Genomic DNA, 25,160 nt, shown 5'->3' with positions numbered 1-25,160 from the left:
CTGTGACCTCCTTTCTGGGCGGTATCGCGTTGTTGTTGGGAGGCATTGTGAGTTGAGATGGGATGTGAGTGGTGTATTGTCAGGAGACGAGGTTCAGGTGATGTGCCTTGATTGATGTTAGCTACTAGGTATAGGAGACCATGGGCTTTGGTATGAGAGCTCGTGTAAGGTGATAAGACCTTCCAAGGTGCTTAAATATGCGGGAACGTGGAATGGAACCGAGTTGACTGAAGGACTTGGTCGACCTCTCATAGAGTGCCCAACGAAGGCCAGGCAACAGAGGCCATCTCCGGAGCTCATGCAAATCCAGTCTAATGGCCGGGTGCATGTAAGTGAGCCCAAGAATGCATCTGAGGTTCACCTTATGACGTCCTCGTGATACACACAATGCCAAGTCTCATGCTCTTGTCGAAAATTGCCGTGCTATAGGTTTGAAGTGTGGTTCTTGGTGAAGGAAAAGAAGAACAGCCTACCTGATTGGACTTTGGCGTGAGTGCCCGCCGAGGAGAATAAGGGGTTGGAGAGATACCGGCGTCAACGATCGCGTCTGCTTCGTCCTACCTAATTGAGCTGATACGGTTTGACGCAATGATTTACTTGCTTAGCTACTGTCGTGTTATCGTTGGTTGTTGGATTCGTGGATGTGAGATGTCTTTTCAGATGTGGTCGTCAAGGAGAGAGGGAATCACTTTTGATAGAGTCGCGCCAAAAAGGCCACTGGGACGCGACCACTAAAAACGCGCTGTTGTGCAGCGTACCGGGCGAGGTAAGTGGAAGCTTAAACGCCAATTGCAGGGAAGCCCCCGCCACATTGGAGACGTTCGCAGCGTCCCCAGTGCCCCAATTAGCTGGGAGACGGCAAATCGGCCATCACTGTCCTCATCATCCTTGCTCACCCGACTAGCCTCGTCGCCGCAGCCTGCGACTACAACTACCTACCTACTCTTGGTGATTGGCGAGCAAAGAAGGCCTGCCTGGAGAACAACTACAACTAGATACCAAACGAAGTCTTATTACAACAAGAGCCAAAGCAAACGAAAAAGCAGCCAAACTCCGAGGACGACACCCATTGGGACGTCCGCCCCTTCACCACGAATCCTCGACCGCCGCGAACATGAGCACGGCGCGGATGCGATAATGACTTCCCGAAGCACATCCTTCTCGCACAGCCCGCACCGGCCCCCGCGCCCTTCCATCAGCTCGAGGATATCCTTTGCTGTCTCGACCGCCGAGCAGAGCGAGCACGATGACGAGGCCGCCGGCGCCCCGCCCGCGAGTCATCAGCAGCAGCAGATCGAGGACGAGATCGCCGAGATCAAGCGCTACGAGGACTTCACCACCATAGACTGGGTACAAGATGCTGCCAGGGAGCAGGCGCGCAAGAAGCTGCGTCGGAGGCGGCGCGCGGGCATGCTCGACACGGGCCAGGCGGCGGGTTGGAGGTATCGTCTGCGCGAGTCCTACGACGCTGCGCAGGGTTGGCTCGTCGTCACGCTGATTGGTATCGCCATTGGGCTCAATGCTGCATTTCTAAACATCATTACGGAGTGGTTGTCCGATATCAAAATGGGACATTGCACAACGGCGTTTTACCTGAACGAGAACTTTTGCTGCTGGGGAGAGGACAATGGATGTGACGAGTGGCATCCTTGGACGGGGTTCGGCCCAGCAAACTACGTTATCTACATCGTCGTCGGCGCCCTCTTCGCCTTCACCTCGGCCACTCTCGTGAAGTCATTTGCGCCGTATGCCGCGGGATCGGGTATCTCTGAGATCAAGTGCATTATTGCGGGCTTCGTTATGAAGGGGTTCTTGGGATTCTGGACGCTTGTGATCAAGTCCGTCTGTCTCCCCCTGGCCATCGCCTCTGGTCTATCCGTCGGCAAGGAAGGTCCCAGTGTGCATTACGCCGTGTGTACCGGAAACGTCATTTCTCGCTTATTCGAGAAGTACCGACGCAACGCCTCCAAGACGAGGGAGATACTGAGCGCCTGCGCTGCTGCTGGTGTCGCCGTTGCGTTCGGTAGCCCCATTGGCGGAGTGCTTTTCTCTCTAGAAGAGATGTCCAACTACTTTCCCCTCAAGACGTTGTGGCGCAGCTACTTCTGCGCTCTTGTGGCGACGGCTGTGCTTGCGGCCATGAACCCCTTCAGGACGGGACAACTCGTCATGTTCCAGGTTCACTACGATCGCTCGTGGCACTTCTTTGAGGTAGTCTTTTACATTATCTTGGGCATCTTTGGCGGTCTATACGGCGCCTTTGTGATGAAGTGGAATTTGAGGGCTCAGGCGTTTAGGAAGAAGTACCTGTCAAAATACGCCATTGCGGAGGCAACGATTCTCGCGGCCGGCACTGCCATTATCTGCTATCCCAACGTCTTTCTGAGGATCGACATGACTGAGAGCATGGAAATTCTGTTCCTCGAATGCGAAGGGGCTGAGGACTACCACGGCCTTTGCGAGCCAGACAAGAGACTGTCCAATATCTTGTCACTAGCTCTGGCTACAATCCTCAGAATCCTGCTGGTCATCATCTCATACGGCTGCAAAGTGCCCGCTGGTATCTTCGTTCCGTCCATGGCCATTGGGGCTTCATTTGGGCGGACAGTGGGTATCATTGTTCAGGCCATTCACGAGGCTAACCCTACGAGCGCTTTCTTCGCAGCTTGTAAGCCAGACGAGCCATGTATCACTCCCGGCACATACGCCTTCCTCGGCGCTGCTGCCGCGCTGAGTGGTATCATGCACATAACCGTATCTGTCGTTGTCATCATGTTTGAGCTCACCGGCGCCTTGACGTACATTCTACCAACCATGATCGTCGTTGGCGTGACCAAGATCGTCAGCGAAATGTTCGGCAAGGGCGGCATTGCGGATAGGATGATCTGGTTCAGCGGGTTCCCCTTCCTAGACAATAAGGAAGAGCACAACTTTGGTGTCCCCGTCTCGGAAGTGATGCGAAAGGAGCTTACATCTTTGCCCGTGAGCGGCATGGAATTCTCCGAGCTTGAGAAGCTTCTTAAGGAGGACAAGTACCAGGGCTTCCCCATCGTCGAGGACACGACTTCAAAGATCCTCGTCGGCTACATCGGCCGCACCGAGCTGCGCTACGCCATTGACCGTGTACGGCGGGAGAGACCCATCAACCCGGAGGCCCGATGCACCTTCTCACCTCCGCCGGCGTCACTCAACGCAACTACTCCGCTTACGCCGACCGTGACGGTCAACCTGGACCCGATGTCGACCATGTCGGTTGACTTCAGTCGGTACATCGATACCACGCCCGTCACAGCGCACCCGCGCCTACCCCTCGAGACCGTCATGGAACTATTCCGTAAAATCGGCCCACGAGTCGTGCTCGTCGAGTACCACGGCCGCCTGTCGGGTCTAGTCACGGTGAAGGACTGCCTCAAGTACCAGTTCACAGCCGAGCACGCCGAGAACCCGCGCGACGACTCTGCCTTTGCGGAGAGCCAGGAGAAGTTATGGAGTGCGATGCGGCGTGCGGCTGGATGGGTTTCTGACAAGGTGACGATGGCTTCCGGCGGAAGAATTCAGCTTTCGTCGTTTGAAGAGCGACGGGGCATTGGCGGTGGAAGCAGAGGTGGAAGTGGCAGCAACGGCGGCGGAAGCGGTAGTGGAAGGCCGGCTGGGGCGCAGATATTAGACGGCGACGAGGACGACGTCGATGACGGCGCTTTGGAGCTCGAGAACCGATGAAGGAAGGTTCTTTAGATTTATTTCATTTGATGCGGGCGACTCTCGGAACTTTGGAGTTTGAAATGTGTGATTCAGGGGGAGGGACGGACAAGGTCATTTGGGCGTATGTACACAACAATGTTAGTTACGAACATATTGGGTTTGGGGGACATAGACGTCAAATAGATTTGCGGTGTAACTTGCTGCGAAGCGCATCTACCTATCACATCGTACCTTCCCTCCTCTCACCGACCGTACCTACCTTCCCATCTGAATATACGAGAAGGGTATATACCCCCCCTCAGGTCCATTCCCGTCACCAGCAGGCGCCTCTCTAGGTCGAGAGGTTAGGTCAAACTGGGATCGGTGGTGGAGTGGTTTATGGTCAACAATCAATTTACACATACGCCAACCAGCCTACTCGACGACAGGCTTAGCGAGTACCCGAGTTCGAATCCCAGCATGAGCACCAAGAGATGTAGCCCCCAGTTCAGCACCCGGGGGGGGGTGAACTCTTTTTTAGCTTTAAGCCTTTGGTTCCAAGGCACTTTTGATCTCTGTATATATGATTGAAGGAAGAACCGAATGGTTGAGGATAGTTGAGAGGACTTATATTGCTGTAGTAGCACTCCTTGATGTACTATTCGGCTACCTAGCCTCGATGTGATATGTGATAGGAGGGAAGGAGAAGAAACTCGGATACTCTCTCCTTTTTGCCGGTTCGTATGCTAGTGAGTCAGTACATCATCAAATTTTTTAAATTTTTTTTTGGGGGGCTATCCTTCAATGTAAGGTATATATTCCTTTCACTTAGGCCATCTAGGTTGTATTCGGTTGTCTAGCCACGCTCATATGCCAGCCCTTTTTAGAACCAGAGATTGACCAGCCATTAAGAAGAAGCGTCCGTTCGATGGCCGACCGATACTTTTAGCCTTGAGGGGTGAAAGCGTACGGTGGCCCAAGGTCCTATAAATGCCGTGGACGGCAGCCTATTCTTTTGCACTCAGCTATAGTAATATTGGTTACGAACCACGCCATAGCCACTACATTAGTACAAAGAGATTACGCTTCACTTGGGCGAGATCGTGATGTCGAGTCTATTTTGTCTCACCTCTGTCTGGGCCCTCACTCTCGTTTCCGATATGCATGGCTGGCCGACCCTTTACTCGATTTCTCCATCCTACCCATTTAGAAGCTTTAACGAGCATTTCAGCTGAAGTGATGGGATCTAAGTTCTCTCCAACACAAGAACGCGGACATTTCGCTTCTCCTAGCTAGACCTGGTCCCAATATTCACAAAAGTACAGGGGCAAGGCGTAATCTCCCTCGTCAAGTAGAGTTGAAGGGGCAGACAGGGTGGCGGCGGTTCTTACTGACCTTGGGAGACACTTCACATCCAGGCACCTCTGCGGTCCAACACAGCCCCACACGAATACACTCTTCGTCGTCCTTCATAGCCCACCGAGTCACAGAGTCTGTCGGGGTGGGCGAGAAAGTACACTTTGGGCCAGTGGTTCATCGTGCGGCTTCTCCTTCACTGACGCGAACCTGCCATTTAAAGTCTACAGATGCCTGGCGTCTCGCTGTAGCATTATTTATGCCGGTTCGAATCACTTTTTTCTCACTTTTTTTTTTCTCTTTCTCTTTCTTCCATATTCATCTAATGTAAGGAAAACGAGCATAGCTTGATAGCGCATCGCTAATAGAGGTTTGTTTACATCGTGAGGAGCTCAAACGTGTCGATTTGTAGATAGCCAGGAGCCAGATTATTTACATATTCTGACTTGTGTGTGGCCAGTGGGTTTATGGATATGCGAGCAAGCAAAAGTATTTGAAGTTCATCTAATCTTCATCTCAACCAACTTAGGGTATTGTCTATCTATCCAACATGCATGGTATATATAAGCAAACATATACAAGGTTTCCTATATGTATCGCCTCTGTCCAAACTCAAGCACGGTATTCCGCAGAGTTCAAGTCACCCAAATCGACAATATCCTCGTCCTCTGAATCCTTGTCCTCATCACCGCCGTCCAGCGGGACGGGAGCGAGACCCGGTTGCTGCGGCACCGGCGCATAGTCGCCAGACTTGTCCGCCTCCTCGTCTTTGCGGCCGATGATGACGTTGCCGGCGACGAGCATGGCGGCGCCGACCCACCAGAGCGGCGGCAGCGATTCGGAGAAGATGACGAAGCCAAGCATGGCGGTGATGACAAAGTTGGAGGACGTGTTCATGATGGACACCTGCGTGGTCGACTGGCCCTTGGCCAGTGCTTTTGTGAAGAGAGTCCACATCTGAGGTAAGTGTTAGTTGAGTTCACGTAGGTGAGATGAGTAGGCTGGGCAACTTACGATGCCGTTGAACACGAGGTTGAGACCGAAAAAGACCTGAGACATGGTTAGCATTTTGAAATGAAGAATTGTTCGATCCAACTCACTGCTCGCATGACAACCTCAAAGGCGCCTTCGATATCTTGAAGATGAAGAAAGTTGGAGATTGCTTGGGATATTGTCGTTGTGAGCTCAGTTGTGGTCCTATGTGATTGTAAGTAAAGCGCTCAACACACTGTAGCACAGAAGTGTGCCCGAGACGCTCAAAATGAGCGCATTTAGTTCATGGAGCTACCAGGCAAGAAACAAGCTGCTCTGGTCAAGAAAAATAGTGAACCTGGTTCTCAAGTTGTGATGTCGACTTAAAATGGTAAAAAGTCTTGGCATCACACTCGATAGTCCCCCGAATGAGCCGAATTAAGAATATCAACTCACAACTTTGCAAACACGCCGTTGAAAGCAGCGCAGGCGCCGCTCGCAACGGCGAGCACAATCCACTGATTCCGTCGTGCCCAAGCCATGCTCTCAGTCGTTTGCTCGTCGTCGTCTTCTGCCTCGGTCGGCGGTTCGCTGTGTGCGTCGTCCTCGTGGCGTGGGAGCAGCGGACTACGCTCATTGTCCAGGGTTGTCGTTGTCGCGGCGGCCATGGTGGGTATCTGATCCTTTTGAGAGCGGCGGTCGGGGGCGGATGCTGCGGCGGGTTGTCGCTGGCGGAGCATTATGTGGAGAGGGAAAGGAGAGGAAGAGGAAGGAGGAGGAAGATTGGGTGTTGGTGTGAGTGATCCCTGCTAATTACTGCTTTGCTTGGATGGGACGGGATGGATGACGGCCTTGGTGGTGGGCTTGGCGATGGGGGATGAGGTAAGGTAGCTCGGTGCACTGCTAACTACTGCTGCTGCGGTTTCGGTGTGGCAGCGACTCTTGCAGACAGATGCACCCACGTGCGGAAGAGAGTGTGCGCGCAGAGAAAAGAGGAACGGGTTCGCGGGAGGGCGGTTTGGGAAAGTCTGATGGCGACTGTTGGCGTATGTGTCTCAATGGTGTGGATGGGATTGTTTGACACAGTTCTCGAGAGGTCGCACGACTAGTGTAAGGGGAACATCCCAGTGCGTGCAAGTCCAGGGGCACGCGTCCTTGTCTTTCAGAGCCTCGGAGGTGTTGTTTCACTGTATGAATACGGGTCTGACATGATCTTTGTACCACTGGTACTTGGAAAAGGTTGTATACGGAACAAAGGAATTCGATTGGCGACCAAGTTGTTGGATTTCACAGGCCGTTGAGGCTGAAGGAGAAAAGAAGCGCCAGGTCTACCTTATTGTTACCAGTTCCCAATCGCCAATTGCCAGGGAGGAAACCCGACGCGGAACCACTTCGGTTGTACTCCCCGTTTCCGGAAGATGGGGCCCGGCTTGCTCAACAGTTACCCGGCATCGGCTTCTTCCCCTCGACAAAGTGGCAGGGGCTATTGCTTCAACTTTGAACAGAAGCCAAAACTTTGGCACATGATGCGACGACTTCACGTCTTTATCCAATTCACCGGTACAACGCATAAATGCCAATTGGGGGATATCTGACATAGTCACTGGCGCAGTTGGGACAATTGGAGTAAGATGACGTATGACGAGCGGGCGGTTTTTGTCTACATATGTGCAGGACAGTACAATGGCAAGTGTCAAATTACTGCATTGAGCCAAATCCTACAATCCAGCTGTAATACCGTTCCAGACTTGAGCCGTAGTCATAGCGAAACAGAATCAATATCGCCAGTCGTAACACAGTCCCAATGCAGGCAGCCAGTCTATTGATGCGCTTACGCAAACCTATGAACGATGCTGTATAAACCTCTGATGGTATCAAAATGGCAATCTTGAATGAACAAACTCCCGTATCCTTAAACCGTGCCATCATAAGAGCATAAACCTGAACGCCTGTAATATGCAGCCACTGGAGGCGCTCGTTGTCGTTCCCATCGCCCTTGTCCGCAAATGCGTCTCGATCGTGTATCCGAGTAAGGTGGTCGAGGCCGCCTCTGCTGCCTTCTAACGTTGTTGGCGCATGCCCTTCAAGGGCCTTCACCGGGCTTCTTGGCGTTGCAGCTAACGATCTTGACCTTGTCGGCGGTCACAATCTGCCCGCCATTATCCAGCTTGAATTGAACGTTCTTAATAAGAAACGTCCAGACTTCGTCGCAGAATCGGTAGGTGCTCAGGCTTCCCTGTGACGCGCGCAACGTTAGCTCTGATTCACAGTTCTCGTGCCAATCGGGGCGCATCTCCTGCGCATTCCGACAGGAACTCGCCCCAAAGCCAGAAGTATTCTGGGTTATGCACCCGAGGCTAGCAACGAACATCGAGCCTCGGCGCAAACGACTAAGATAATAAATAAGCGGCACATACCTTGAAAGTCAAGCGGGCCTTGACGCTCTTTTGCAAGGCCTCTGTGATAGCCTGATCGAAGTTGGCCAGGATCTTCATCGCCAACTGAGGGTGAATGCGCTCCTCGCTGATAAGATCGTCCAGCATATCTGTCAGCGCAAGGCCGATGCTGCATCAAGCAAATGAGTTAGTCATCTGTAGCACAGGTGTGTAGTAATTATTATGGATGGCGCAGTACCTGCTACGGCGGTAAAGCTCGTAGAACGATTGAGGTGCGGCGGCCATCTTGGAGATTTGTTCTGATCTCCTACGGGCGGGTCGTTTAAGGCGGTTGTGAGTGTGAAAGAGGCGAGGTTGTATTTATAGTGACCTTGTTTGAGGATATCCTTGGATTCTGCTTATTCATCTGCTGGATGTGGGGCTGAACTGCTCTTGCCGTGGCTGATGACACCCTGGTGCCTGCCACGCCTGGCGGTTCTTCTTGCCGTGGCTCTATGCATTACCTAAGGATGCATTAAGCCACATCATGTGACCTCCCAGATTCTGGATCCCTCTGCCTTACCTCAGATACCTTACCTTACTCGCCGGGACTGGAGAGCTCGACGTAGCTGCAACGCCCCCCAAAGCCCTCCGCCGTCAACCACAACCACGACACAGGCAACGAAACGCACCGAATCGACCACGATGAGTCTCACATACGGCCTGGGAGGCATTGGGAGCACCCTTCTCGTTGTGGGAGCTTGTACGAAACCCCATTCCCGCGATGGCATCGACGATTCTACGGATCACTGTTCCAGCTAACACCTTCTAAACAGACATGCTCTTCACGGGATCGGGCGAAGCTTTCAACGTCGGCGAATTCCTCGAATCTATCTCACCCTACGCGTGGGCGGACACGGGCATTGCCCTTTGCATCGGTCTCTCCGTTGTAGGCGCGGCATGGTATGGATCTAAGCTTCCCAGCAATTGACGCAACGAGCGCGCGGCGCAGGGCAAATGTATAATCTAACGTAGTGACCAAAACTAGGGGTATTTTTATCACCGGCTCCTCCATCCTCGGCGCGGGCGTCAAGGCCCCGCGTGTGCGAACCAAGAACTTGATTTCCATCATTTTCTGCGAAGTCGTCGCCATCTACGGCGTCATCATGGCCATCGTCTTCTCCGCCCAGCTCGAGAACGTCCAGGGTGAGGTCCTACACGACGGCAACAGCTACTACACTGGTTTCGCCCTATTCTGGGCCGGTATCACCGTCGGAATGTGCAACCTCATCTGCGGTGTCGCTGTCGGCATCAACGGCAGTGGAGCCGCGCTGGCCGATGCCGCCGACCCTACGCTGTATGTTTATCCAGATGCGATGAGCGATCATATACATGTGCTAACCAGCCGGGTGCAGTTTCGTCAAGATTCTCGTCGTCGAGATTTTCAGCTCTGTCCTCGGTCTTTTCGGTTTGATTGTTGGGCTTCTTGTCTCTGGCAAGGCCAACGCTTTTGGCAAGGCATAAGGCATAACAAGCTGTCTACACAATATGAAAGGTTCAAAAAGAGGAGGTCTATCACCGACAGCATAGCCACTATCTACCTCGGACACGATGTACAGTGGAGCACTGCATTACACCAAGGTTTACTTGGGCGGGCGTTAATGGCATACAGGCAGGGCGAGGACATTTGTATTGTACACTATCCAAGTATTATAGCTCCTCATCGAGATGATTTCTACGCGTCATAAATGTTTGACCTCTGATTGTCCTTGGGCAGGAACTCGACTTAAGTTATCCACATGCAGCTGGTATGATTTCCACCTCAGAGAAGAGTTGACGTGTGTCCTCTGAGCTCCTTGCAAGCACAGCCAGGCACATGAGGGATCAATGCTACTTGCTGAACACCGAAGATCATATCATTGCACATGCATTCTTATTATTGATATGGAAACAGCTAAACGATTCAGTACTCCACGCGGATGTCCCCCATCATCAGAGCCTCCACCTTAGCCCCTTTCTTCAACGGCTCCGAGCCGGCCGGGAGAGTGAGCAGTGCATTGGCAGACTTCAAGCTACCGACCTTTGAGCTTCGTTGACCGCCGGTACTGCTCGCAGACAGAGACCCATCCTTTCCGACGATTACTATGGCGCGGTGATACTCTGGCCGAGCCTTGTCAAGAGGAAACTCGTGGCCCAACGTCACGGGAACCTTGGGTAGGCCCACAGGCTCGATGCCAGAGAGCTTATGCAGCGCCGGTAGGACAAAGAGGTGGAAAGTTACCAGGGCGGACGCCGGGTTCCCCGGCAACGAGAAGATGGTCTTTGTGACCCGCTTCCCGAGCGTCGTCTTGACGGGCACCGTGGCGAAGGTGGTCGGCTTGCCGGGCTTCATGGCCACGCGGCCAAAGTGGATCGTGCCGCCGAGGGCCCGCTCGATGGTCGGCTTGAGCAGGTCCAGCTCGCCCATGGAGACACCGCCCGTGGTGATGAGCAGGTCGCTGCGGCGGAGCCCTTCGCGCAGGTTCTCCTCGAGGGCCTTTTCCTTGTCGCGTGCGATGCCGAGGTCGACGACCTCGAACCCCCACTGGCGAGCGGCGGACATGAGTGTGATGCGGTTCGTGTCGCGGACCTCGCCGAGGCGGAGGCCGCCCGGGCGGTCGGGTTCGATGATCTCGTCACCCGTGGAGAGGATGCCGACAACGGGGCGCTTGTAGGTTTGGACTTCTGCCACGCCGACGGCTGCGAGGAGGCCGATTTCGCCGCCGACGCCGGAGATTTGTTCGCCCTTTTTGAGGATTGTATCGTTTTCTTGGATGTCGCTGCCGACTTCGCGGATGTTCTCGCCGGGTTTGACGCCGTCGGCGAGAATCTCCACCTCTTTTTCTTCCTTCTCGTCCTTTGTTTTGGATTTCAGGATCGTGTCCTCGACCATGATGACCGAGGTGGCTCCCTGGGGTAAGGGAGCTCCCGTTGTGATTCTGGCGATTTCTCCTTCCTTGAGGGTCTTGACCTCGCCCGAGGCGGCGTGGGATACTGCGGTGACGGGGAAGACGCCCTTCATGTTGCCGTCCTCGGGCACCACCACCGCGTACCCGTCCACGATGGATGCCCTGAACGCAGGGACACTTTCTCTGGCTGTGACGTCTTCTGCGAGAACCGAGTTGATGATGTTGACGTCTACTTTGGTCGCCACTACCTCGGCGTCAGGGGTGAAGTCTTTGATCAGCCGCAGGGCATCATCGACTTCCAACATCGGGTACGGCGACTCTCTGTATCTGCGACTCGGGCCGAGACTCGGATCGTTGGAGAGGGGGTTTTCTTCCGGCTTGGTGTGTCTGACAAGGCCACCGTGGCCATGGCCGTGAGTATGTGAGTGTCCATGGCCGTGGCCGTGGCTGTGGCTGTGATCATGGCCGTGGTGGTTGTGGGAGTGCGCCTGCTCTTTCTGAGTTGTTGATCCTGCAGAGGCGCCTTGGATTCCCGCCTCGGACTCGAGCTTCTTCACCCCGCCAGAGTGGAGGATCCTGGAGTCAGCACCAGCGGCCTGTACGCACGCATGCGGCAGGGTCTTCAGGATGGCTTGTAAGTTCTCCTTGGCGCCTTTAGGGGAACCGGGTAGAGTGACAATGACAGTGCTGTTACGTGTGCCTGCCACAGGTCTTGACATCATTGCAACTACTGCTGTCAGTCATGGTGTTATCTGTGAATATTAGAATTACTTACATGGAGTCACGGCCAGGGATGCAGCGAGCATTCCGTGAACCAGCCCTGGGGCAGTCCTATGGAGAAGAGTTGCGACAGCCTATACTTGATGGTCAATATCAATCGGTTAAACATTTCGTTCATCGTACCTCAGGCGTGTTATCTGACACCGCGAATCCAGTTCCACCAGTAGTAAGGATTAAGTTGACTCCTTCCACAGGACCCAAATCCGCCCAGAGCATGATTTGCCGCTGGATTTGGGGGACATGATCTTGCACAATCTTAGTATCGGTGACCTGCCATTTACCACCACCCTCGTTCTCAATCACATCTCGAAGAATTAGTTCCGATTTGTCTGTCGATGGGTCCTTTGATGCTGTCGTCGACACGATCAGGATAGCTACTTTGAGCGGGGTGTCAGTCATAGTGGAGGTAGCACGAGATGCTAGAAACGCTGATGAAAGATGGTTCCAAGACACAGTTTTCTTCAAGATATATCGGCGACCATCAAGCGCATCACCTCAAATGAACTAGGTATATGTCACTTCAGCGAATTACCTAGTATGCTTAGTGACGTCGGGAGCTTGTGGTAGGAGCTATCGGAGGTGAAGCTCCCCCGCCTTAGTCAGCAATGGTACTCATGTCCTTGCATGGTCCCACTCCGACGGATTGCACTTGCAGGATAGGTACGTACCTGAAGCTTGAACTTTTACAAGATTCAACTTTCAAGGCCTATTCTCTCCTCTCATTGAACGACGCGGTCTTGAGCGCGCCAAGATGGTCCGAATCAAAGAGAGATACATCCTCGTCAATATCCTTTACCCGCCAGAAGATTCAAAACAAAAATACAATGTCCCAGATTTCGTGGTGATGCATCAGCCAACGACGGGAAGTCTCACACCTCAGTCACTTCTGAAGGCGATACGAGCTGAGGTCGCTACTCTTTTCGGTGATTACGGTTCTGGTGCCATAGAAGGAAATCTCATCGGTGAGTTCATGAAGCAGAATACGTCCGTCTTAGGCAGTATCTAACAGCCATGTAGTCAAGTATCTCTCTCAGGCAACGTCGACTTTCATCTTGAAGGTGAAGAGAGCGCACTACCGTCTGGTCTGGGCTGCTCTGACGTTTATGAACCGCGTGCCTCTCAAGAGCGGAGAGGGCAAGCCCTGCACCTTCAAAGTTGTCAGAGTCAGCGGAACCATTCGAAAGGCCGAGGAAGAGGCCATTCGACAAGCCAGACAGCTCGTGCTCGCCGCCAAAGATTCTTCCGCGGCTGCTGCCGGTGGCGCGTTGCCGCTTTTCTCAGAGTCCAGGACCGAAGCCGAGGATGCCGTCATGTTCGACGCGTCGGATGTCTCTGACGAGGATGGCATGGTTGAAGAAGACGGCTGAAGGGTATCATTTGTTCTTGCGCACTACTTTTATGCCACTATCTGCAGGTATCGTCATGTCGCCAAAGTCTGGATCATAATCGTCGGCCGGCGGCGGGGGCGCCTGCCCGGCGCTGGGATCATCCTCCTCCCGCAACTTAGCCTGCTCTTCCCATTCTTTCCGCTCCAGCTCGTCATACTCCGCCTTTCGATCGACCCAGCGCTCTTGGATATCCTGCACCTCCATCATGGACGACTCGTTGCGCATCGCGACCTGCCAGACGGAGTCGTTTGCGCCTTCTGCGCTGCCAAAAGCGTATCCTCCTGCTCGGTCGATCACCCGGAGGAGGTGCATCATGCTCTTCTTGTCCTCGACTGCGAGGACCTCGAACCGGACTAGGCTGTAGCTCTCGATCATGTTCGACACGGCTTCATTGAGTCTGCTGAACTTCTCGTTGCGCATCGCCGGCGATTCTTCTTCTAGATATGGGATTAGATACGATAGGTCATCGACGTCGGTGTAGTATTCGAGGTTGAAGGGGAGATTGTCATAGGAGGCGACTTTGTCGATCTTGGTCAGGACATTAATGTGTGGCATGTCCATCTGGAGCATGGCGCGAAGGGCCAGGAGCAGGTTGGAGATGTACAGCGAGGGTTGAGTCAAGCAAAACGAGTCGGAGAGATGTACGACGACAAGCTACGAAAAGTCAGCGAGGTCGGTCTGGGGGTATCGTGGGCAGCTTACTCTAAAGCCAATCTTCTGCAGCCTAAAGAAGATATTGCGCAGAGAGTTGTGGTGTGTGTATAGCTCGACTTGCCCGGGGCAGTCAAAGAGAATATAGTCTTCGCTGAATTCTTTCAAGCCTTCCTCCAGCCACTCCATGTTGTGCTCGAGCTCCTCGAGGGCATAGAGGATGCCGCCATTGGGGCCCAGCTTGTCACCAGCCATGATATCTTCTAGCTTGACGAGGTCACGAATGTCGAGAGCTTTCGGGTAATTTGTGTGATCGTTTGCGGGATCGAGGTTGACCACAGAACATGCGCGGCCAATGGCGCCCATGAACTGGTGCACTAGGCGCATTGTGTTAGCATGGCAGACGACGAGGTTGTGTGTGTTGGCAAGGGTGGCTTACTGCCATCGCAATAGGTGCTCTTTCCAGAGCCTGGAGCGCCGAGAATGAGCTGCGCAAATGGCATCGCGTCTGTTGTTGGGTGTCACTTTGAGAGCATGCGTCGTATAAATGAGAAAAGTGCGCAACTTGGCGTCGATAGTTGGTTGTTGGAACTCGTGAACTGATCTTCAAAGATCAAAGTTTCCCGTTGTATGGATATGGGTGTCCTTCAGTGCAGACCAGTCGTGCCCCTCCATGCAGCATTACCAACAACACCACATTAAGGAAGACCATGGGCGCTCGCCGCTGGTAGGCCGGGCTGGCGTCACATGCCGCACGTTCCGCCCGCCCTGGGAACTTTTTGGCGGGGTGGGGCGGCACAAACTGGCTGACCGCCCGTGCCCAGGTTCCTCCACCTCATGCTGCAAGCTTCTTCAAGCTCCCCCACAGCGCAAAAGCTCTTTTCTTCCTCCCCCTTCTATTTTTTCCCTCTTCTCTCTCTCTCTAACCACCTTCCACCTCGGTCCTGCGTCTCAGCCACCAAACAACGGCTTAAAACCAGAGGCTCTCCCTTGCCCGCACCCTGCTAGCCTCAGGGTCGCACTGCACCATGTAATCTGTCTTTTTACCTGCTTGCTGCGTTATGCTGCAACGCCCGTCACAACAAAACACACCGCAGCCATGTCGTCGTCCGACATTTCGAGTGCCGCCCACGCGGTATCGGAGAGCTTGTCGGCCACAATGAAAGCTTCTCCCGAGGCCCTGCCGTCCGCGTTCACGCGCGCGCAGGAGGTCGTCGCAGCTCAGGGATCGTCTAGCTGGTTAGGGCTTTTTGGCCGGTTGATCCTCGCCATTCTGTCCTTGATCTCTTCGATCCTGTACTGGGCGATTCGAATCGTTACCATTACAATTCCTACCGTCCTCTTCACCTTGTTCTCAACAAGCTGGACTGTGACGATGAACGCCACTACTCTGTACGCGCTTCATCATTCTACCAGGCCGCCTCTGAGCTTCTGCTGACTTGACGCGCAGCATGGTGATCATGGTTGCCATCATATCCGCCGTCAGTTGGGTTGTGCGATATCGCATCCTCAACATGTACTCTCGACTTCCCCCGGAGCCGCAGAGGAAAGAGCCTGACGTCGATTTATTCCCCGAATCCCACGATGAGGGCAAGAAATCAGGCCTATCGAGCTACTTGGACGAGTTCCTCAGTGCCATCAGAATCTTTGGCTACCTCGAGCGGCAGGTCTTCCACGAGTTGACCAGAAGCATGCAGACTCGCAAGCTTATCGCTGGCGAGACCTTCAACCTGGAAGAGGAGAAGGGATTCTGTATTGTCGTCGACGGTCTTGTGGAAATCTTTGTCAAATCTGGCCGAAATGCTAGAGCCATGGATCCGGACCCTTGCGACAGCTTCGGGGGCGATTCTGCCTATCCTGGAGAAGACGACGATATGTCGTCAGCCCCGCAGCAAAGATACCAACTGCTTACAGAGGTTCGCAATGGAGCTCCCATGTCGTCTCTCTTCTCCATCATGTCACTGTTCACGGAAGACGTCAAGCTTCGTTCGACAGATGACGACACCCCGGAACCCACCTCAGGCAGTGGTGGACTGAGAACATCACCATTCCCGCGCACCGCAGGCTTCCGCCGCATGCCATCAGACCCTGCCAGTCCGTTCCCAGCAACTCCCGAGTTCCCAGAGATTTCGGAGGAAAGGACGGGGGTGAGGATTGAGGAACCTCCCAAGCGGGCCACTACACCCAACCTGCCTGGCAGCGCAAGAATTCCACCCATCTCGCTTGACAGCAGCGGCAGTGTCCCCAGTAGTGCTCGCCAGCCGAAGCGCCCTCCACTTCAGAGTCGAGCAACTTCTGGCTCAGCGCACCCAGATATCATTGCAAGAGCAACGGTAGACACGACTATCGCCATCATCCCAGCAAGCGCATTTCGCCGGCTCACCAAGGTCTACCCCAAGGCCACTTCCCACATTGTTCAAGTAATTCTCTCCCGTTTCCAGAGAGTTACATTGGCCACGGCTTACAATTACCTGGGGCTCACTGGTGAAGTCCTGCAGACGGAGAAGAACATGCTTTCTTTCACCTCATGTCAGTTGCCCAACATGCTAAGGGGCGATGCCTTGCAGCGTTTGAAGGAGAAGTTTGATCGGGAGCGAGAAAGAGTCGGCGGCGAATCGGAGAGCAAAGGCATTGCACTGCACAATGCCAATGCGCATCGTCGGCGGAAGTCAACCTCGACTCTCCGCAAGGATGCAATGATGCATTCCATGACCACCAAGGAGAGGTCATTTTCTCAGGTCGCTACAACGATCGGACCGCCGAGGGAGAGAGCTTCCACTCAGACCAGTCCTGGTGATCTTTTGGCCAACATCCAGTCAGCGCGGCATATTGGCCACCGACCATCTGGTTCGGCCAGTGTTCACCTCGAACAAGTCGCTGACGCTCTCCGTCAGGAGGGTACAAGCCCGCTTGCCCAGCGAACCTTCAACCCGTTCACTACCCAGAGGCAGTCTCGAGGCTCGATCGACGGCCGAGAGTCCCTGGATGAAGACAACCTTTTCCGACAGTCGATCCTTGAATGTATGTTCAAGGCAATCGGTCTGAGCAGCAATGGAAGTGTCTCCCGCGAGGCTGAGTCTGTCGAAGGATCCCCGCGGCTCTTCTCTTACGACCAGAGGCGATCGAGACCTGGTCTGGGCAATAACGCTTTCGGTCTCATGGGCCCTTTCGATGCTTCTGGTGATGGAGACACGGAGTCTATGACATCCGGAGGCTTTACACTGAACACACCGCCCAATGCGCACATCCTGGCAAGCGATATGAAGGATGATGTGGAGATTGTCTTCTTCCCCAAGGGTTCCGTTTTGGTTGAGCAAGGCGAGCGCAATCCTGGCCTCTACTACGTCGTTGACGGCTTCCTTGACATTTGCACGTCGAAGGAGGATACCTCAGCGGACATTTTGCAGTCCTCGAGCAGAACGACTCTGCACACTGACCACATGGGTATGGATGGGTCTCCTGCGTATCCACCTGATCACATGGACGCGAAGAAGAAGCAGCCTTATCGTCGCAGTGTGTCACTCATCAAGCCAGGTGGCCTTGCTGGATACGTGGGCACAGTATCGTCGTACCGATCTTTTATCGACGTCGTGGCCAAGACGGACGTCTATGTCGGCTTTCTGCCGCGCTCCGCTCTCGAGAGGATCGTCGATCGTTATCCCATTGTCCTGCTTACAATGGCTAAGCGACTGACGAGCTTGCTCCCGCGCCTGATTATGCACATTGACTTTGCTCTTGACTGGGAGCAAGTCGATGCTGGTCAAGTGCTTTTCCATGAGGGTGAAGAGAGCGAGGCGATTCACATTGTTCTCAACGGCCGACTTCGTCTCGTGCAGGACAGGAAAGACGGTGGTGTTAGTGTGCGAGCCGAGTTCGGTCAGGGCGAGAGTGTGGGTGAACTCGAAGTCTTGACGGAGTCTGTCAGGCCAGGCACACTCCATGCCATCCGTCAGACTGAGCTGGTCAAGTTCCCTCGCACACTTTTCAACAGTCTTGCCCAGGAGCACCCGAACATCACGATCAAGATTTCCAAGATTATTGCGTCGCGGATGAGGAACCTTGTAGATGACCCCTCACAGCTTCTCTCCAAGGAGGCAGGCAACACCAACACAATCACCAAAGGCTCTTCGTCACTCAACCTGAGGACCGTCGCGATCTTGCCAGTGACTTCTGGTGTTCCTGTGGTTGAGTTTGGTAATCGGTTGATGAACGCCCTGTCTCAAGTTGGTCCTGCAAATGGTGCCACCTCCCTCAACCAATCTGCTATTCTCAACCACCTCGGCAAGCATGCTTTCAACAAGATGGGAAAGCTGAAGCTCTCCCAATACTTGGCTGACCTCGAGGAAAAGTATGGCCTCGTCGTATATGTTGCAGGTAAGATCTCTCTCTATTACTGTATTCACCTATACTGTCCTTTTTATGATGAACAAACACCGTTTGCGGAGGCAAAAGCCGTTGATGGCCAAACATACTCTAATTTTTTCCTGATTGGACTACCTATCTCACGCTTGTTGATGACACTTGTTGGTTGGATACCGATGCTAACTCTGCATCAGACACCAATGTCAATTCTCCGTGGACCCAGACATGCATCACTCAGGCTGATTGCATCCTCCTTGTTGGTCTTGCCGAAGGATCTCCGGAGATTGGAGAGTATGAGCGTTTCATGTTGGGCATGAAGTCGACTGCGAGGAAGCTTCTTGTTCTTCTCCATTCTGAGAGGTACTCCCAATCGGGGTTGACTCGAGCCTGGCTGAGGAATCGTATGTGGATCAATGGTGGACACTACCACGTCCAAATGGCTCTCGGGGCAAACATCATGCCTGCCCATCCGCCCTCAAAGCGAACCAGCACCTTGAAGGAGCGGGTTCAGATCATCCAGGCGGAGATTCAAAAGTACACGTCGAGAAAGGTTCGGCACAGTCCATTCTACTCTCCAGATGCACCTTACAAGGGCGACTTCCATCGTCTGGCGAGACGTCTCTGCGGCAAATCTGTTGGCCTCGTCCTAGGTGGTGGCGGCGCAAGAGGCATCACCCAAATCGGCATCATTCAGGCCATGGAAGAGTCTGGCATTCCCATCGATGTTGTTGGCGGAACTTCAATCGGCGCGTTCATTGGCGCTCTCTACGCCCGTCATGCCGATGTTGTTCCCATCTTCGGCCTCGCCAAGAAGTTTTCTGGCCGCATGGCCAGCATGTGGCGTTTCGCTCTCGATCTCACATACCCGACTGCATCTTACACCACGGGACATGAGTTCAATCGGGGTATCTTCAAGACATTTGGCAAGACTCAGATTGAAGACTTTTGGCTTGAGTACTACTGCAACACGACAAATATCAGCAAAAGCCGAATCGAATATCACACCAGTGGCTATGCGTGGAGATACATCAGAGCTTCCATGTCACTGGCCGGCTTGCTCCCGCCACTGTGCGATGAGGGCAGTATGCTGTTGGATGGTGGCTACATTGATAATCTGACTGTCTCTCACATGAAGAGATTGGGTGTGGACACCATCTTTTCAGTTGACGTTGGGTCACTGGACGACGATACTCCACAGGCGTATGGTGATTCGCTGTCGGGAGTGTGGGCGTTCTGGAATAGGTGGAATCCGTTCTCGGGCACAGCTAACCCGCCGACATTGGCCGAGATCCAGGCTAGACTGGCTTACGTGTCTAGCGTCGATGCCCTGGAACGGGCGAAGACGATGCCAGGCTGCTTTTACATGCGGCCTCCGATTGATGATTATGGCACGCTCGACTTTGGCAAGTTTGACGAGCTCTATCAAATGGGGTACAAGTATGGGCAGGAGTATTTGCAGAAGCTTAGAAGCGACGGGTCGTTACCATTCATGGAAGAAACGGAAGCAAAGAAGGCGATGCGTAGGACCATGGCACCCAGAAGAGCCAGCATCTAGTAAATTCTCAGACCTTAGACATGATTTGCCTACACGAAGAGCATGAATGATACCACCTGTGCACTGCCACAACAGACCAACAGGTTTCCCTTTGCATGATGTGTGACTCAAAACCGATGTCTATTGCTTCCCGCGGCTGGCGGTGACGGCGTCAACCGCTTGTCGCGGACGTTCAGCTTAGACCAAGGGGGGAAACCCTGCTAGCCCTCGTGGCTAAGACAGGATCTGGTCCCCGAGGGTGTGTAGATGTTCGGATAAGAGGACACGACTCATGCCTCACGAGTGTACGATGGCAAGGATGGCACGATGGTCTCATGATGATTTTGGGGTATGGCATTTGGGCTCTCGAGCTGTGGAAGCTGTGTTGCAGTGCTGCACTGATGATGAGGTGCCGTGCCTCATTTGTTGGTGGAACCATGTCGTTTTGGAGAGTGGTGAGGCCCGGAAGCTATGGCCAGATCGAGAACCTTTTGACGTCAACGGCTTGGCGGGAATGATGGGGGTAAGACCAACAACAGAGTGGGGCTGGAGGGGAGCATTTTGGGGCCGAACCCATGACATCATGCAGGCACGGTGACGACAAGCTTTCCAGCTCGAGCCCAATGGGCAAGCTCCCCCCTAGGCTCCCGGCAGTCGAGACATGGATCACGAAATATGTCGGGCTTGTTCAGCTAGTGGATGCGGGGGAATGCCGGCGTCCAGCGGTGAAGGGGGCCCGGGGCTGGGTTACACCCTTACCTAGTATGTAGTAGTAGCTTGGGTATTATATTTCTAGAGGTGCCCAGCAATGTCTCTCTTGTGCTTGTAATGTAGTGCTTGTCACTTCATACCCAAAGATATTCACTTGTGTGGTCCAGTCCCCCCTGCCAGTCAGCCACACACCTCGATCCAGATCCTCCCGAATGCCGTTGAGAAGTGCAACGCCGTCAGAGTCTCCCCTGCATATTTTGTCTCAATTCGGCATCCGTACCCCTCCCCTCTGTGCCTCTCTTGCCCTATCCTCGACAAGGGGCCTTGACGCCACCTGCAACCCTTTGAGATATATAATCCTACGTACCCCTGCACTATTTTGCATTTTGAGCACTTTGAGCACTTCGACGCCGCTTTGAGGGGACGCCCAAAACAACCTTACCACGCTTTACCGTCGAGACGTATACCAAGAACATCAGAAACAAAGAAGCTGTTCGAGTAGGGGACCGTTGAACAAACGTCTTTGACACAAAACCAAAATCATCAAATAAGCTACCGTCAAACTTGATCACCATCTACATCTCGATATCCGAGAGACCGACACATATACAAAGTCAACGACGAGAGAGGACAACACACACACATACATACATACATACATACATACATACATACACTACACTACACTACACACCACACAACCCAAAAATGGTGAAGCCGAGCAAGCTACTGCCACCCGATCCACGACCCTGGAAAGCGGAACCCGAAAAGCGCAAAGAACGCAAAGAGTTTGAAAAGGAAGTCGCCGGCTTCGACTGGGGCCAGGCCATTGCCCTCGGCCTCATCGGCGCGACGGTCGCCTTTGGAATCGACAAGTCGCTCAAGCGCACGGAGGAGAAGCACGAGGAGGAGGAAAGGAGGGAGGAGAGACGGAGGCAGAGGGAGAGGCAGTCGAGGTCCCGCCCGCCGAGGAGCAGTCGGAGCCAGGCTGGATATGACAGAGACAGGGATAGGGATAGGTACAGCAGCAGATACGACAACGACGATGGAAGAACCGACGACGGGAGGAGTTTTCGGGATGATAGGAGCGATCGGGATTACTACGATCCAGATTGGCATGAGAGGGAGTACAAGTCCGTGAGAGACTATGCGCCGCCGCCGAGCGATGTTTCCGAGGCGAGGGCGACGCGGGGGTCCGCTGCGAGGGAGGAGAGTGTTAGTGTGAGGGGTGTTGGCGGGAGGGAGTATGTGAGGGCTGTGGACCAGTTTGAGAGGGATTATGGGTATGGGGACCGCCGGCCTAGGTATAATGAGCGGAGGCGGAGTCAGAGTATTCCTGTGTCGAGGTCGAGGGAGTATTATTCGAATTGGTGAGGGCTGAGAGACTCTGGCGTGGGGACTGTCGTCGGCATGCCCTGGTTCAGCATACGACACTGCATTACTAAACGACATTATGAGAATGATTATGATTAGCATGAGATGGGGATGGGATTTGCATATGGAAGAGATCGAAAACAGATACAAAACTATCTCCTTCCAAGGAAAGGAGTTAGATTTTATGTTGGAGCGAAGCATTTACATGGTTCAGACGCTTTTGCGTTGGTTCATCTTTTTAACAGCTCTATCGTTGAAATATCAATTATACTTGTCTGCAGTTCAAACCGTGCCTTGCATCTGACAATAAATGGTGGGCTGTGCCAGCTTAACTCGTTCGTTTGCGTATATGTTACGTGGATCATTGCCAAATCCCACGTTCCGGCTACTGATTGGCTACATTATGCTCAGATCAAATGACGAGTGAAGTACGGGGATATCGGGTCACCGTAAGGAGCTTATACAGAAGAATCATGATGCAGCGGTGTTTTCAAGATCAAAATTGAATGGTGAGCTTGGGATATGAGCAGCCAAAAGCGTTATTCCCCTTCGTACAGAGCACTACTCATGAAGCACTCAAACGGGCCGTGGATCCAGAAAAGGAATGCTCATATCCAAGTCTATTCATTCGATGCGTTCTACGCACTAACATAAAGAACTCTACTGCCCATCGGCAAGTGCCTTCTCGGTAGCCGCAACAATGATATCAAACGCCTTCTGGACGTGCTCCTCCTCAATGACCTGGCTGCTCCCGGTACACATGCGAATGCCATACAACCCATGAAGCGTCGTCGGCGTCAAATAAATCACGCCCTCGCCATTCACGCTCTCCAACACCGCCTCTGTAACCTTGTTACTCCTCTCCCTGTCCCCGGCCTTGCACGTAAACACAACCAGAGCATACCGCGGCCCCGTCACAATCTCAAACAAATCCCCCCTCGCCTTCACCATCTCCGCAAACCTCTCACCCAGACGGATCCCCCTCTCCAAATGCTTCCGGATCCCGCTGGCGCCGTACGCCCGCAGCACGAACCACAGCTTCAGGCTGCGGAAGCGTCGGCCGAGCGGGATCTGCCAGTCGCGGTAGTCCGTCACCAGACCGGCCTCGGAGAACTGGTTGCGCAGGTAGGCCGGCTTGATGCTCAGTGACTCGACGAGCCAGGCGCGGTCGCGCACCCAGAGGGCGGAACAGTCGAAGTTTGTGAGCATCCACTTGTGCGGGTTCACGTTGAAGGAGTGGAAAGCTGCAAAGGGCGCCGTGAGGTGCGCGTTTTGCGGGAGGATGAGGGCTGAGCCGGCGTAGGCTGCGTCGACGTGGACCCAGATGCTGTCTTGCTCGTCTGAGGCGAGAGCGTCCTTGATGCCTGGGAAGTCGTCGACGGCGCAGGTGTCGGTGGTGCCGAGGGTCGCGGTGAGGTAGAAGGGCTCTAGCCCCTTTGCGCGGAGGGCGGCGACGGTGGAGGCGAGGGCGGCGCCGGACATTGCGTAGCCTGTTTCTGCCGGGGCCGGGACGGTGGCGAAGCGGACGCCGAGGACCTGTGCCGCCTTCTTGGTGGACGAGTGCGCCATTTCGCTGCCGAGGGCGACGAGCTTGGAGCGCAGGCGCCAGGTCTCTTCCTCCTTTTCTTCCGAGTCGGCGGGGAGGTGGGCGGTGCGGGCGCGGAGGAACTTGTCGCGGGCGGCGACCATGACGGTGAGGATAGCCTCGGAGGCGGTGCCGTGGAGGACGCCGCCGCCACGGGTGGGCGCGGTGGAGAGGTAGACCGGCGGTAGGTTCAGGAGCTGGGCGAGCCAGTCGAGGACGATTGTCTCGAGCTCGGTGACGGCGGGGGAGCAGATCCAGTTGAAGTGGGCGCCGTTGAAGGCGTTTGAGTAGAGCTCGGCGAGCATGGCCGGGTAAGAGGAGGAGCAGGGGAAGAAGGCGTGGAAGGAAGGGGATTGCCAGTGGGTTATACCGGGTACGATGTGGGATTGGAGGTCGGCGTGGATGGTCTGCCATGATTCCGGGTCCTCGGGGGCGGATTCGGGAGGAGGGGGCGGAGGTAGCCTGGGGTTACCGAGGGGAGGACTTTTGGTTGGGAGGTGATGGTGTCGTAGTATTTTGTGACTGGAGGATGATGGTTAGTGATTGCAGGCTTTCATGAGAGGGTCGAAGGGTGTGAGGATGTTTGGTGGTGTTGAGATTCATGAGAGTGTGATGAGAAACTTACTGTCTTCTATGGCCTCTGCGGCCGCGGTACGGAATTCGGATGAGTCCATCTTGAAGAAGGTATCCTAGTCGATGGTCTAAGTGCCGGTACTGATGCTCTTCGTTCAAGGTCTTGGTATAGGTTTGGAGGGCAGGATTTGTTCGTCTTATAGAAAAGATATCTCGAGTCTTTAACGCCACCTTTCCAGCAGTATGAGAGAGAGACGCACACATGAGATGAAGTCAATTGTGTGTGGACGAAGGTAGCAATAGCCCGGCCAATCAAGAGCAGTCCACCGACTAGGGTCGGCCGTTCATAGACGACCTGCAAGTGTGTATCTCTATCTGGTACTCCACCGTGGCCCGCCCATCAAATCATTATCCGATTTCCTAAATCCCCGATTCTTGGAAGGTGGATTCAGAATACAGTCATGTAATAGGCCAATGGTGTTGGAAGCTTGTTCGTCGTGGCGTACGGAGTACTGGACTACTCGTCAACCAGCCGCGCGGGGCGGCTCAACGCGGGGTCGTCGCTCGGAACACCGGCCGGAACGCCCTCGGAACGGCTCCGACTATAAGCCCAATATACCCATCGTCAACCCAAGTCCCTGCTCAAAGGGCGCCGTTTTGACAAAAGAATGTCAAAAACACGTTTTAGACCCTCCGCCCTAAAGTGACATGAGCGTCGCAATTGAGTTTTCTGGGTCGCTGATCCCGGCACTAAGGGTCAAGTCCGAGATTTAGTGTCTGATGTTACTTGCCATATGAGAACTAACAAGGAAGCGACCACCGAATCCACATTGATCGTAAGGTTAACTACTTTGAAATTTCATCTTTCTC

The 25,160-nt window shown here is 53.9% G+C and overlaps 10 protein-coding genes across 10 annotated transcripts; 5 read left to right on the top strand and 5 right to left on the bottom strand.

Moving 5' to 3' along the window:
- Window positions 1-1,137: 1,137 nt before the first annotated feature.
- Window positions 1,138-3,720, top strand: GEF1 (glycerol ethanol, ferric requiring protein; the record flags this gene model as incomplete). Its single annotated transcript, XM_053198568.1, has 1 exon — window positions 1,138-3,720. One exon carries the CDS (start codon window positions 1,138-1,140, stop codon window positions 3,718-3,720), a length of 2,583 nt encoding a protein of 860 aa, XP_053043989.1.
- Window positions 3,721-5,649: 1,929 nt separating this feature from the next.
- Window positions 5,650-6,677, bottom strand: N0V96_005984 (uncharacterized protein; the record flags this gene model as incomplete). The annotated part of the gene is made up of 4 exons (XM_053198569.1): window positions 5,650-5,994; window positions 6,052-6,087; window positions 6,138-6,234; window positions 6,466-6,677. 4 exons carry the CDS (start codon window positions 6,675-6,677, stop codon window positions 5,650-5,652), a joined length of 690 nt encoding a protein of 229 aa, XP_053043990.1.
- Window positions 6,678-8,092: 1,415 nt separating this feature from the next.
- toa2 (Transcription initiation factor IIA subunit 2) lies at window positions 8,093-8,690 on the bottom strand (the record flags this gene model as incomplete). Its single annotated transcript, XM_053198570.1, has 3 exons — window positions 8,093-8,245; window positions 8,427-8,574; window positions 8,644-8,690. 3 exons carry the CDS (start codon window positions 8,688-8,690, stop codon window positions 8,093-8,095), a joined length of 348 nt encoding a protein of 115 aa, XP_053043991.1.
- Window positions 8,691-9,089: 399 nt separating this feature from the next.
- On the top strand, window positions 9,090-9,908 carry vma16 (V-type proton ATPase subunit c''; the record flags this gene model as incomplete). The annotated part of the gene is made up of 4 exons (XM_053198571.1): window positions 9,090-9,147; window positions 9,221-9,347; window positions 9,433-9,741; window positions 9,800-9,908. 4 exons carry the CDS (start codon window positions 9,090-9,092, stop codon window positions 9,906-9,908), a joined length of 603 nt encoding a protein of 200 aa, XP_053043992.1.
- A 439-nt stretch (window positions 9,909-10,347) lies between these two features.
- Window positions 10,348-12,511, bottom strand: N0V96_005981 (uncharacterized protein; the record flags this gene model as incomplete). Its single annotated transcript, XM_065757543.1, has 3 exons — window positions 10,348-12,059; window positions 12,108-12,186; window positions 12,236-12,511. 3 exons carry the CDS (start codon window positions 12,509-12,511, stop codon window positions 10,348-10,350), a joined length of 2,067 nt encoding a protein of 688 aa, XP_065613886.1.
- A 352-nt stretch (window positions 12,512-12,863) lies between these two features.
- On the top strand, window positions 12,864-13,479 carry POP5 (RNA-binding protein pop5; the record flags this gene model as incomplete). The annotated part of the gene is made up of 2 exons (XM_053198573.1): window positions 12,864-13,074; window positions 13,130-13,479. 2 exons carry the CDS (start codon window positions 12,864-12,866, stop codon window positions 13,477-13,479), a joined length of 561 nt encoding a protein of 186 aa, XP_053043994.1.
- A 6-nt stretch (window positions 13,480-13,485) lies between these two features.
- On the bottom strand, window positions 13,486-14,654 carry N0V96_005979 (uncharacterized protein; the record flags this gene model as incomplete). Its single annotated transcript, XM_053198574.2, has 3 exons — window positions 13,486-14,154; window positions 14,203-14,528; window positions 14,591-14,654. 3 exons carry the CDS (start codon window positions 14,652-14,654, stop codon window positions 13,486-13,488), a joined length of 1,059 nt encoding a protein of 352 aa, XP_053043995.2.
- A 596-nt stretch (window positions 14,655-15,250) lies between these two features.
- On the top strand, window positions 15,251-20,068 carry NTE1 (phosphatidylcholine and lysophosphatidylcholine phospholipase; the record flags this gene model as incomplete). Its single annotated transcript, XM_053198575.2, has 3 exons — window positions 15,251-15,543; window positions 15,602-18,525; window positions 18,708-20,068. The coding sequence occupies 3 exons, from the start codon at window positions 15,251-15,253 to the stop codon at window positions 20,066-20,068; spliced, it is 4,578 nt and encodes a 1,525-aa protein (XP_053043996.2).
- Window positions 20,069-21,466: 1,398 nt separating this feature from the next.
- N0V96_005977 (uncharacterized protein) lies at window positions 21,467-22,132 on the top strand (the record flags this gene model as incomplete). Its single annotated transcript, XM_053198576.1, has 1 exon — window positions 21,467-22,132. The coding sequence occupies one exon, from the start codon at window positions 21,467-21,469 to the stop codon at window positions 22,130-22,132; it is 666 nt and encodes a 221-aa protein (XP_053043997.1).
- Window positions 22,133-22,792: 660 nt separating this feature from the next.
- N0V96_005976 (uncharacterized protein) lies at window positions 22,793-24,391 on the bottom strand (the record flags this gene model as incomplete). Its single annotated transcript, XM_065757542.1, has 3 exons — window positions 22,793-24,124; window positions 24,190-24,239; window positions 24,343-24,391. The coding sequence occupies 3 exons, from the start codon at window positions 24,389-24,391 to the stop codon at window positions 22,793-22,795; spliced, it is 1,431 nt and encodes a 476-aa protein (XP_065613885.1).
- Window positions 24,392-25,160: the final 769 nt, after the last annotated feature.

This window comes from Colletotrichum fioriniae (assembly GCF_027942845.1).
Source record: "Colletotrichum fioriniae strain IMI 355084 chromosome Unknown scaffold_6, whole genome shotgun sequence".
NCBI lineage: Eukaryota > Fungi > Ascomycota > Sordariomycetes > Glomerellales > Glomerellaceae > Colletotrichum > Colletotrichum fioriniae.
Note: the sequence above shows the minus strand (reverse complement) of the source record. Positions and strands in the feature narration are given on the sequence as shown.